Genomic DNA, 13,010 nt, shown 5'->3' with positions numbered 1-13,010 from the left:
GCCAAACAACCACGAAAATTGACATTGACATCCAGTCCATTGTGAGCCAGCAGGCCAAACCACAGCTCTCTCATTAGCTTCAATAAATGTTGGGCCTCTGTGGTCTAGTTTTCTGCTATTATTGAATGAGCTATTTGCAATCAGTTTTTAAATCTTTTTTGTTCTTTGTTATAAATGAGTTCAAATGCCTTTTGCACTTTTATAAGCAAATGTTTTGTCCTTGTTGCTTATGAAGGACTTGTTATAATGAACTTATTTTACACAGAGGAAATACTGTATTTGCAATCAGTTTTTTTAAGCAAACTTTTTGTTCTTTGATATGAAGGACTTCCTTTTTGCACTTTTTTTAAGCAAACGGTTTGTCTTTTGCCGTATTAAAATGCATTAATATGCAAAAAAAAGTTGTTGATAAATGTTGGTGCTGTAAACATACAGATATAAATTCATATAAAATTTGTTCTTATTGAAAATCATTTGTAGCGTTTTTCATATTCAATTATTTGAAGTGCGAGGTCATGTGGCCCTCCAATGGTCATGCTGAAAAAAATGTGGCCCTCTCCATCATGGAAGTTGCCCATCCCTGTTCTAAAGTCTCTAATAGATATATAATAGGAAATGAGAACAGTGTAAATTTTTCTTTTGCTATAAACAGCTGAAAAATGTAGAACCCTGATGTAATAATTAGATGTGGGTGATAGGGCGCAATATTTTAGGATATAAAAACGTTCATGATATTCAAAAATGCTGGCGATATTATTGGTAATGATATGATATGGTACACCCCTACTGCCAAACATCACAATGGCTGTACGAGTTCTACCTTCAACCCATCTACTCTATCTATTGTATCTGCTCTGTCAGCCAGAGCAGATCGTTTTCCCATTCAAAGCTGTTTAAAAGCTGAAGCGTTATCATCATTTCCTGTGATCTGCGTCTCTTGAGATTTTCAGCAACAGAGAGGAAAGAATGTGTTTTTCATTGTGCAGCTTTTTCCCACCTTCCCAGCTCTCGCTTTGATTTGATGCTGAAACTGAAAGAGTCTTTCCTCTGCGGCAGAGCTCATGTTCTCACATATCTCTCTCTCTCTCTTATTCTCTCTCTCTCTCTCTCTCTCTCTGTCTCTATCTCTCTCTATCTCTCCTGCAGAGCAAGCCCAGGAGAGCAGCCCCGGAAAGAAGTAAGCACACTGTGTTTTGTTATTGTTATTGGATTGGGTATGATCTGGTGTCGGTAGTGTTCTCCCTGTGTGTGTGTGTGTGTGTGTGTGTGTGTGTGTGTGTCTGGTGTTGTTGTTACTGTTGCTGTTTAGTTTTTTTGCTATTTGCTCGTACGCTGCCCTCGCTGAGCGTGTCACGTTCTGTGGTCTCTGTGTGTTGTCAGTTCCATATTTACTTCTATTTATTTAAACGCGGTCAGATGCCGCTAAAACTCTGAATTAGGATTAAACCACATCAGATGCACCGAAGATGAGTTCAAGGCCTCGCGTTCAGAGCCTCATCGGTTTAAATATTAAAGGACTCTTATCCTGCTATTTATTTGTTTTTCCTCAGAGGTCTCTGTATAGCATTTATGTGGGTTATGTAATAAAAACTGTCATTCAATTTTATGACACTATTTTAACCTCTCTTTAGAATTAGACAGGCTTTTTTGAGCTGGTACTGTACTGAGTTATTCCTGACATAGATTAACTCATATATAACTCATATAACACTTAACTGAAGCGTTAGCGTTAGTGAAGTATCATGGATATAGATCATAGATATCCCTTAATATGTGTGGATCACCCCTAACAGTTTATATGAATACACTACTGCAGATAAAAAAAAAATAAATAAATAAAGTTTTATGTATTAAAACTAAAAAGTAGGGATGCATTAATACAGATACTGGTCCAATACCATGCAAATTTACTCATACTCATACTAATTATACTAGTGCATCTCAAAAAAATATATGATGATAGAATATCATTAAGATTTACTTTCAGTAATTTAGTTATATATTATATAGCTGTATTGCACACAGAGTGATCTATTTGGTTTGTTGATGATTATGGCTTACAGCCAAAAAAAAAAAAAAATTGTGTGTGCCAAGTCCTGCTGGAAAATGAAATTCCCATCTCCACAAAAGTTGTCAGTAGCAGAGGGCAACTCTATAAGATGAAGTGCTGTAAGATTTTGTGGGAAAACAAAACTGCACTGACTTTAGACTTGATAATAAAACACAGTGGATCAACACCAGCAGATGACAGACATGTCTCTCCAAACCGTCACTGATTGGTGGAAACTTCACACTATACCTCAAGCAGTTTGGACTGTGTGTCTCTCCACTCTTCCTCCAGACTCTGATCCCTTTATTTTCTAAATGAAATGTAAAATTTACTGATGATCAGTGATTTTATTTGGAGAGACATGTCATCTGCTGGTGTTGGTCCACTACTGTATTGCAAATCCAGTTTTCCAAGCTTTGGACCTTTTAATCAACAGAATGGAAACCACAATGGATAGTCATTGTGGACTGATTAAATGGGATTGTGGGTAATCAGGGAGCTCTAAGAAAAACATCCAGGCTTTTTTTTGCATATGAATGGATTCTGGATTTAGGAAACAGTGGAAATAATTGCGAGTCTGCGTGTCTGAAGGCCAGAGTCTAGTAAACAACACTAATGGCTGAAGTCTTGGCTGCCCATTTGAAACTGTTCTAAGTGTAATTGTTGTTATGAAGTATCTGAGGTACAGAGAAGGCTATTGAAAGAGGACTGTACTGTGTGTGTGTGTGTGTGTGTGTGTGTGTGTGTGTGTGTGTGTGTGTGTGCACTGTAAAAAATAAAAAAGTTGAGAAAACTCAAATTTTCAAGGCAACTTACTGCACTAGATTTTTCGAGTTTTGAGGCCAACTTAAACTTTTAAGTTCTGAAGAAAACCACATGCGGTTTGCCAACTAGAAATCTTTAGCTCAGATCATTATTTTTTTTATATGTATTAAAACTTCAAATATAAAAAAAAAACATTTAATTTGTGTTTTTAGTTGGCCTGATTTAAGTTTTACAAAATGTGCATCCTTTAGGGTCATTTAAAAAAATTAAGATGTGCCAATGAAAAGGTGCACATTAATTTAATCATCTAGTCAGTCTATTTCATATCTGTCTTATGGTCAGTCATATATGATTGCAAATATTGCAAATGTTACCAGCTGGACTCAGCACATAGCCTTCAACACTGAGACCAGGCTGTTATTAGTATATAATACATATGCAAAATTCCGTAAGAAGGCAGTCTGTGGGGAAGGACTACACACTGATGGTGCTTGAGAGGACACTATGCCCAATATGCAAATAGAATGACCAACATCAGGTGAAAACACCCTGCTAAATTGCTCTGTACACCCCGTTCACCTGTTCAAAAGGGCAATCTGAGCATGTGCAGTAGAGCAGAGTAGTTGGCTCGGCCTCGGCTAGAGTTAAACTACAATTTGTAAATTTTACAACACAGATTATTTAGTTTTACCAATTTTTAACAAGAAATGTAATAATGTTAGTTGAGGCAACTAGTTTGCTATACTTTAGAGTATAATTCAATATTTTTTGTTCAGCTGTCTTAAAAATCACCTGAGCGAGAACAATTTTAAGTTTTGTTTTTTACAATGAGTGCAGATCCACCTGTGTTGATGCTGTGCTGAATATTGCAGATATTCGTATCACAGTAGATTGCAGTGTGTTGTCGCATGCAGTAAATGAGATTTGGGTTTTATTTGCTGTTTGTTACTCTTACAGTGAAATTAATGCATTTCTTTATTCTCTTTTCTTCCTTTCTTTCCTTCCTTCTTTCTGACCCCTCCTTCTCTCTGACCCCTCCATCGGGACGTCAGGGTGACCAAAGTCGACCCCGAGGTCGTGCGGCCTAAGTACAACAAGCTTCGCGACTGGCATCACGGGGTCTCGGCCCGAGTGCTGAACGTTCAGTGATGTGTGAAGTGATGTGATATCAATGTGTCCTGGTCCAGTTTAGCACACTCTCCTCACCCCCCCCCCCCCCCCTCCCTCCTCCCCCTCTCTGGATTGGCTTCCTTTTGTAGTCCCGTGATGTTTGTAGTGGCTGCTTGTAAAGTCTAAAAGTTAACAGTATTTTTTTCCTCTTCTTAATTTATGTGTAAGTGTGAGTTAAGTGAGCGAGTTTGAAGAAGGCAAGCTTTCAGTTCTCCTTAAATTGACCCTTACCTTGCATGTTTTACTTCAGATTTATGTGCTGTAACTTCCTGTAAGTTTCCTGTCTTTAGCTCTATTAGGAGTGAATTAGTTTTACCTGGGAAGGATGAGCAATGTTTTATTTTACTACAGGACTTCTATAAAACGTATTAGATAAGAAATCTTCACATAAATGACTGAAATACTCTCTTAGAACCCACTTTTAGTAATAAGGATTTTTGGTTAGTTTAAAATTAGCAGCTAAATGTTCAGTACATTAAACAACATAGGTTATAACCTATGCTACAGAATGACTGCAGGACCATCATGCCATTGGCTCATCTTCTGGATTTGAGTGCTATAAATTGGATGTTACTTGAGTTTTGCCACTGAGTTAAATGACCTGAGGTACTTTTTTTTTTTATGGGAAATGAAACCGATTGCACCTACTCAAACACCTCTATACTTGAGAAAATCCATAAACACTCAATTTCCACAGGATGTGATTTAATATTTCCCCATGTTTTATACAGGTTTATTATAACCTGAGATTATTTTTACAGCTACTTTTACAGAAGGTAAATGCACAAGAGTCTAATCTCTGACAAAAGTCCAGATTTACCAGAGTAATTTTTTTTAATTTTTTTTATAATTTGACTGTGAAATAAGCCACAATAACAACCTTGGGCTATATTCATTTGGAGCATGTGACATGTGGATAATAATAAAAGTTATCTAGTATGGAGGCACTCAAGGAGGCCTTTTTGTTTAATTTGTATAGTACAGTTACCTCAGATATACGTAGCCTATAGCCTACATATGTGTTATCAATATGTAGTTGCTAATTTCCAAACTAATGTTTTAATTTGTATTATTATTATTATTAGGATTAAGTGGGTTGTTTTAAAGGCAGTGACAGCAGTGTGTAAATGGAGTAGCTACTCCCATCTCCCACTTCCATCTCATCCATTGCCATTTATGCTTTATTTCTTATCCTATATAAATCATATGTCATAAATTTTACAGATGTCCTGTAGTAAAAATACATGATTCCACCTCCCCAGTTAAAATTATCTCATACAAATAGATCTTTTGTTCTATCTTTTTTCAGTTTTTTCCTCTTTTCTCTTTGGGCTTGTTAGCTTCACGCTCTCTATACAGTTCTTGCTCTCCTGCTTTTTTTGGCTCCTGTGTTTTTTTGCAAAATAGTATGAATGTCTTTTAAAGGTTGCAATAAAACTCCTTCTTTTGTCTCTGTGCCACTGAGTCTCCTGTACTTTTTCTCTTTTTCTCTCCTGTTTCTCTTTTTCTCTCTCTTTTTTTTGTTGTTTCTGTCCCTTCTGTCTAGTTTTTACAGCCTTTATCTTGAATTTAATAGTCTGAACAGCTGGAAAGCGAAACGCAATCCATCCTGAACACCGTAAGCTCCTGATTAGATCATCAGATGTATCCCGGAGACAGAGAGAGAGAAGGAAAAAGAGAGAGAGAGAGAAGGAAAAGGAGAGAGCCTCGGATTAGAAAACTGCTTTGATGGAGTTTATGAAACCCAACTGTAGATGAGCAGTCGCTCAGGGAAGGAAACAGCCCAGTGATGTGTCGAGGTGTTGCTCTTCTTCTACACCAGACAGAGAGGCTAGACAGCATCATCCCACAGGCCTGGCATGCACCTCATCACACCGAGAACTGTATCTCTCTCTCTCTTTCTCTCTTTCTCTCTCTCCCTCGTTCGTTCTCTCTCTTTCTCTCTTATGGAAGAAACACTGAACATTTCCAATATTTATTTATTGTCATGGATAAATAATAGATGAGCTTTCTCCTTTGGGCCGAGTCGCTCCTACCTCTCTTCCTTTATGTCTGTCTCCCTCCCTCCCTCCTTTATTCTCTCCCCCTCTTTTCCTCTGTCCCGAGGGGTTACAGAACATAAAGAACAAAATGGAACACAGGGTGGCGAGGAAAAAAATGGAATCAAGCAAAAGCAATACATAACGTATTGGTTTGAGCAGAGGTGTAGGGGAACCTGAGGGTACATTATATATTAATACTCCATTCTCTTTAATGCACTACCCCCCCTCCCTCGCTGGCCGTGGGCTATATGACAGACTGGCAACCCTAGCAGTGATGCAGCGCTGGCTGTGTCCAGCAGATGGCAGTAGGGTAAAGAAAAAGTTGCTCTGTTCTCTTTATACTGATCTGCACACTGATCTGAACGTTAAGAATAGCATCACTGAGAGCTAAAGAGGATAAAAGTGGTTTACATCGGTTTACATCATGTTACAGAAGCACTAATGCAGTTTAGCTTAGAGTTTTTGATTATTTACAGTATTTAGAGCTGGATGATATGAAAAAAAAATAAGTTATCACTATATTTAAAAGTGTTTTCATGATAAACCATATTTTTGTAATTGTCGAGACACACAGACAGAATGCTAAAACAGTAGCAGATACTGAAAAACTACTATTTGAATATTTATACTATATATACTTTTTTTCTCATTTATTTCATCCTTGACGTTTTTAAAAGAGCATATTGTCAATACAATAAAGAAATTAATCACAATTAAGGGTGGACTATATGGCTTTAAATTAATATTTATATACTAAATTATTATTATTATTATTTAATTTTTAAATTTGTATAAATTAAATTAATAATATATACTATTTCAGGATAGTTTTGTGATTACATGTTTGGTGATGTGATAAAACATTGATTTAAAAAAAAAATAATTTGAAAACTATGCTAAATAAAACTATACGACAGTTTTAATTAGTATAAATATCCCAATAAAGAGTTTTATACATCGTGTAGAAACAAACAAAAAAAAATCTGTTTCTGTTTTATAAACAGTAACTTGCCAAGACTACAAATATTATTACAAAATAATTAAAATAATAATTACATTATTAATACATAATAATGTTACAAATAATATTATGTATTATTATGTATTTGTGTAACTAAATATAAAATTAAAGTAACAAAAATACAGTAATGAAACTACAAAAACCTACACAAATCTAAAGTGCAGAAGATATATATATATATATATATATTTATTTTATTTCTATTTTTTATTTCAATTTTCTCCCCAGTTTACACAGCCAATTACCCAACCCACTCATTAGGACTCACCCGTTCACTAGTAATGCCCCAACACACCAGGACAGTGATGACTAGCACATGCCTCCTCCAATACATGTGAAGTCTAACTGCCCCCTAAAGTGCATGTAAAAAAAAACTGCAAACATCCAAATAAATACATGAAATATAAAAAAGTACAAAATCGAAACGGACTAAGATAATCTGGATTTTTTTCATGTTCTGAAGGATGGTTTCGCTTCATCCTTTGATTGTGGGATATGGGATCCTAAATTGACACAAAATATTTGTAGGGCTGAATTAGGAGTGGGCAATATTATATCGTAACACAGAAATATTGTGATATTAAAAATCCATATCGTGATAATAGGGCTGTTCTGTCTTAAAAGTAGTCTATTATTTACTGTGAAGCTTTAGGTGTATTTATTGTATAATTATTTTAGTTTGCAGTTTATATGCATGCACTAAATATTCTGCAATATTTTTTGCTGCATTATATTATTTTATGCTATATTATTTATTTTGCCACATTATGATTATGCTGTTATACTACTATACTATATTCCTGAAATTAATTAATAATTTTTCTGTTTTCCTATATCGCCAAGTATATCGTTATCGCAAAAATACCCTGAAATATCGTGATATTATTTTAGAGCCATATCGCCCACCCCTAGGCTGAATGCAGTGTGTATAGTTACTGTATACAGAACCAGTCTAACTGTATAAGGTTATACATTTGAGAATCATATCTCTCTTTTTACCATGTAGAGCAGCACAAAACCAGCGTTTCTACTGATAATCACAGTCCGTGCTCTCTCACCTCGTTCTGTGTGTTACTGGCTGTAACACTGCGTGACCCACAGCAGCAGGAGTGCATGGTTTTCACACACTGTGGACCCCACCAGCGCTGGCTCCAGATGAACTCCAGAGCACTGTTTCTGAGAGCACTGGGAGATCGGTTCTCTCTGAGCCACTCCCAGCCTCAGAAACAGCTTTCACACTCCGCCAAACGTTCCCAGTTTTAAAGGGAAAAGGGAACAGGGTCCAGAGAAAACCTCGGGAGTGAACAAGCTCTTAGTGTTCACTGTTAATCTGCCAAGGTTAAAGCAGCAGCTCACAAGAACAATCTGTGAATCTTGATGAAAAACAGCGCTCAGATATTCAGCTCTGGAAAAAGTTAAGAGACCACTTCAGTTTCTGAATCAATTTCTCTGATTTTGATATTTATAGGTAAATGTTTGAGTAAAATAAACAATATTGTCACTTAGAACGATTAAATGCAGAAAATGAGGGATGTCTGAAATAATAAAAAAAGATGCAGAGCTTTCAGACCTCAAATAATGCAAAGAAAAAAAAAACAAGTTCATATTCATAAAGTTTTATGGGTTCAGAAATCAATATTTGGTGGAATAACCCTGGTTTTTAATCACAGTTTTCATGTATCTTGGCGGCATGTTCTCCTCCACCAGTCTTACACACTGCTTTTTGATAACTTTATGCCTGCATTCCTGGTGCAACATTTCAAGCAGTTCAGTTTGGTGGTTTGATGGTTTGTGATCATCCATCTTCCTCTTGATTATATTCCAGAGGTTTTCAATTTTTAAAATAACGAAACTCATCATTTTTTAGGTGGTCTCTTATTGTTTTCCAGAGCTGTAGGTTAAAAGTTAATGTAAGTTAAAGGCTATGTTAAAAAGGTGCTGTGATCGACAAATTAAAACGTCTATTGAGATGCAAGTTTTTTTTTTTCTCCAAATTTCACCAGAAGTCACTAGTTGTCAATTATATAAATAATATAAATAATTCGCTTTGTGTATTCTAAGCTAGAGTAAAATAAATGATATTGGGCATATATAATCTGCCTAAATCTAAATTCTATTCATTAGAATTCCATTAGTTTCAATTTGCCTTATTGCATGTCCTACAGTGTTAACACACGGATGATGACACTGAAACAATATATTGTGCAGCTTTTGTCTGAATGTAGCATTCACGGTCTTCACTGGCTTCAACTGGCTTAAAATTAACGTCCAGTTAGCATTGTGGTTAGCGGCTAATGCTAATGCTGCTGCACCCAGCCTTAGTGCTGGAGAAACTTCACTGAAAACTCACTCTTAGAATAAATATTGAAAATCTAAGCTCACTGTAAATAAACAGAAGCGCTTTACTCACCATAAAAGACAATAGTAGGTATAGTAGACAATGGTAGACTATAGTTTTTTTCAGAGAGAAATCTGTCTAGATTAACATCCAGCACATCCAGCTTCCCCATTAGAAGGGAAACATGGCTACACCCTTACTCACTTGTAGGCATGTAGCATCCTTACTAGTGTCACTTAATGCACCAAATGTATGAAAATAGACCAGAAAATAGACGTTCATTGATAGTGCGCTTTATAATATGATTCAAAAAATACGGTATTAAGACTATAAAGAGTAATATAGATTTATTTATTTATTTATACAGGCCAATAATGCCGATAAACAAATGTAGTCGTCTCTAGAAAGCTAACCTTGGATATTTCTAATAAGCCTTTTCATTTAGCTGCAGGGTGGGTTTTTAATGTTGGCGAATTCCTGGATGAGTTGTGCCGAGTTCATGTTAACCCGCTGCTGATGGCAGGGCACCATGCTGCTCAGCCTGTAACCAGCTGCCCGGTGCATATGTGCCCCGCATGGCCCCTGCCACGGCCAGCCAGGCCCTCCCCCCACCTTTCAGGAGCAGGTTCCGTGTTCCTCTCTGAGATACAGGTTCCCCTGCTGGCTCTGGCCAGGTTGAAATGATTTTCCATCTGTTGGTTTTAGTGTTGGTGAGCTGGATTGTTGCAGGATTGCGTGTTGTATGGAAGCGTGAGGTACGGTGCGCCGTGCGTCAGTACGAGAAAAGGTCGTGGCGTCTACATCTGAAGATCTGGACTCATAAGCGGAAGACTTTTTTTATTGTTATTTCGTTAAATGCATGACTGTAGATTACGACGATGGAATATTGCGACTGTGTGGAGTGGAGTTATTGGTTTATTGTTCCTTGCGTGTGTGCGTGTGGCAGGGGGTTAGGCGGTGGGCATGGAAACTGGGACAGTACTTTGCTGGAGTGAAGGCAGTGCCAGCTATTGTTGTTGGCACCTGCTTTCTTCATTAACAAACCATCTGGGACTGCTGGGCTGATCAGCCGGATTTATTTGATCAATCTGGTCATGTTTAGCATCCTACACAGGCTTAATCCAAAACACGTCCCCTGTAATTGGCTAGATTGGTATTAATTGCGTATGTGTAGACTGGCTCCTAATTGGTTCTTAAAGGCCTGGTTTGATGTAGTTTCCTGTCACACGTAATTGCTTTATTGTGTTCTATAAGTAAATCCCTAATCTGTTTCTTTATTGGCGCAGACAGTCTGCATCCGTTACTCTTCAATTACAGAACCTCCGATCGCGGTTCACCTCACATCTTCTCAGAGACGCATTTTATTATATTCAATACGGAATATATTGGAGCGGCTGCAGGGCCTGTAGTTTGAGGTCAGAAGTAGCAGATGATTACATCCCATGATTAAAAAATACCAGCACTGGCCCGACAGCACTGTAGGGTAGGTTTGCAGTGTGAGGGGGGTTTCTGAACAAATTTCTCAATATTTATTCATAATTAAGAGACTGTATCCTGTAAGAATGCAGTGTTTTTGCCCTCTTCCATTATGATCCCTACATACTGCAACCAGTGCTGAATTCATCCCCCAAGTTGCATAAAGCTCCCCCTTTTAGCTTTGGGCCAAATAGATAATAAAGGTAATGCTCGGATTAATGCTCATTAATCAGAGTATGCCATACAGGTACTGATCATTTAGCCTCAGTACCAAAAAGCAACTCATTGACTCTTCAAAATGGGGAAAATCACCTAAACACGCTGAGAGGAAAATATATATTATATACTAGTGCATTTAAAAAAACTGAATATCATTGAAAAGTTAAAAAAAAAAAAAAAAAATTATATAAGACCAATTGGTACTTTTGGCACTGTGGGCAGTGTGCCAAGTCCTGCTGGAAAATGAAATCCGCATCTCCATAAAAGTTGTCAGCAGAGGGAAGCATAAAGGGCTGTAAGATTTTCTGGGAAAACAATGCACTGACTTTGGACTTGATTTAACACAGTGGACCAACATCAAAACCTCAATAAATAATAATAATAATAATAATAATAATAATAATAATAATAATAATAATAAATTATATTGTTATATTAATGAAAAGTGACATTTATTCAGTGACAATAATATGGAACCCCAAAGAGAAAGATCAAAAGATCAAATTCTAAAGATATAAACATGTAAACACATGTGAAGTCAGACTCCGCCTCTTTTTGAAAAGCTGCTGATGCAGCATTCCGGAGTAGCATCACAGCGCTAACGCTCGGAAGAAAAAGCAGCGACTTGGTTCTGATATATCAGCTCACAGACGCAACCTTGTGCTGATCAACATCACCCTAGGAGTGATGAGGGAAAAGAGTGCATCTATTGTACCCACCTGGAGAGAGCAAGGCCAATTGTGCTCCCTTGGACTCTGGCAGCTGATGGCAAGCTGCATGACCGGGATTCAATCTCCCAATCATAGTAGCAGCTATTTAGACCGTAATTCTCATAAATAAACAATGATTGTTCTGTCATTACCAGTGACGGCTATTGTTGTTTACAACATTTTTGTTGTTGGGGCTTATAAAATATGGCAAAGACTATAAATAATAAAAATTAGGAGCCAATTCCACCATCAATTTTTTTTTTTGCGCCAGCCCTACAGGAGCAGGGTTATATAGGGTACAGCATGCAGAGCACTGAAAGGTGTGTGGCTGCAGCTCTGTGAACTACAGTAAACTACAGAGAAACTACACCCAGCAGCTGGAGAAAGAGCTCAGTCTTACAGATAAACCCTCCCCTGTGTTCATGTCTGCTGTTGCCATAACAGACCCACCCCGGGGTCTCCCCCCAGGGCCGGGGAGCAGCTGATCGGCCAGGTTTGAGGGTCCTGGAATTTGGCTTAATCTTCTCTGAGGCCAGTATGGAATTTGAGAGATTTGAAAGTGTAATAACTGTGTTATGATCTGTGATCTGGAATTCTGGATTGGTGTTTGGGGTGAAGTTGTGTTTCATCATTGCTGAGAATAAAGCAGATCCTCACAGCGCTCTCTCTCCTCTGCTCTGTCCTCAGTGAGGCCGTGGAAGACGTCCAGCCGAGCTCCCACACCACCTCGACCGTCAAAACCATGACCAAAGCCCCTGCTGGAGCTCCCCGCAACGGCAACGGCGTCCCTCCTCCCACAACCAAAAGCTGGCAGTCCGGAAATCCTGCAGGTACATATATACAAAATATACACGTTTTGTAAGGGGGACATTCTCTGATTAAAAAAAAAAAAATCTTCTCCTTAATTCAGTGATTAAACTGAAGTGTTTTATAATCATATAATAAATCATAATAGAAAATCTTATACCCTGATCCTGCAAAACTAGAATTATGTAATTAATGTCTTATATACAATGCAAATACAGCCATTTTATTTGATATCCAGTTTCATCATTTGTCTTCTGGGTTGTAAACTGATCATAACCTGGATGTATTACCATGTTTTTCGGACTATAAGGCGCACTATGAATGAACGTCTCTTTGGTGCATTTTAAGCAACACTAGTAAGAAACAAGGGTGCTGCCATGTTTTTCTTCTAATGGGGAAGCTAGGGAAGCGC

At 37.6% G+C, this 13,010-nt stretch overlaps 1 protein-coding gene across 2 annotated transcripts in view; it reads left to right on the top strand.

The window, feature by feature from the left end:
- pdlim5b (PDZ and LIM domain 5b) overlaps positions 1 to 13,010 on the top strand; it is a 119,823-nt gene that overhangs the window by 86,609 nt on the left and 20,204 nt on the right. For both annotated transcript variants that reach the window (XM_022680908.2, XM_022680907.2), the window contains 2 exons: positions 1,147 to 1,177; positions 12,479 to 12,621. In XM_022680908.2, coding sequence (XP_022536629.2) covers positions 1,147 to 1,177; positions 12,479 to 12,621 — 174 coding nt within the window. The remainder of the gene's footprint in view (positions 1 to 1,146; positions 1,178 to 12,478; positions 12,622 to 13,010) is intronic.

The sequence above is a fragment of the Astyanax mexicanus genome, chromosome 20 (assembly GCF_023375975.1).
Source record: "Astyanax mexicanus isolate ESR-SI-001 chromosome 20, AstMex3_surface, whole genome shotgun sequence".
Lineage (NCBI taxonomy): Eukaryota > Metazoa > Chordata > Actinopteri > Characiformes > Acestrorhamphidae > Astyanax > Astyanax mexicanus.
The sequence above is the reverse complement of the archived record's forward strand: the minus strand, read 5'-3'. Positions and strand labels throughout refer to the sequence as shown.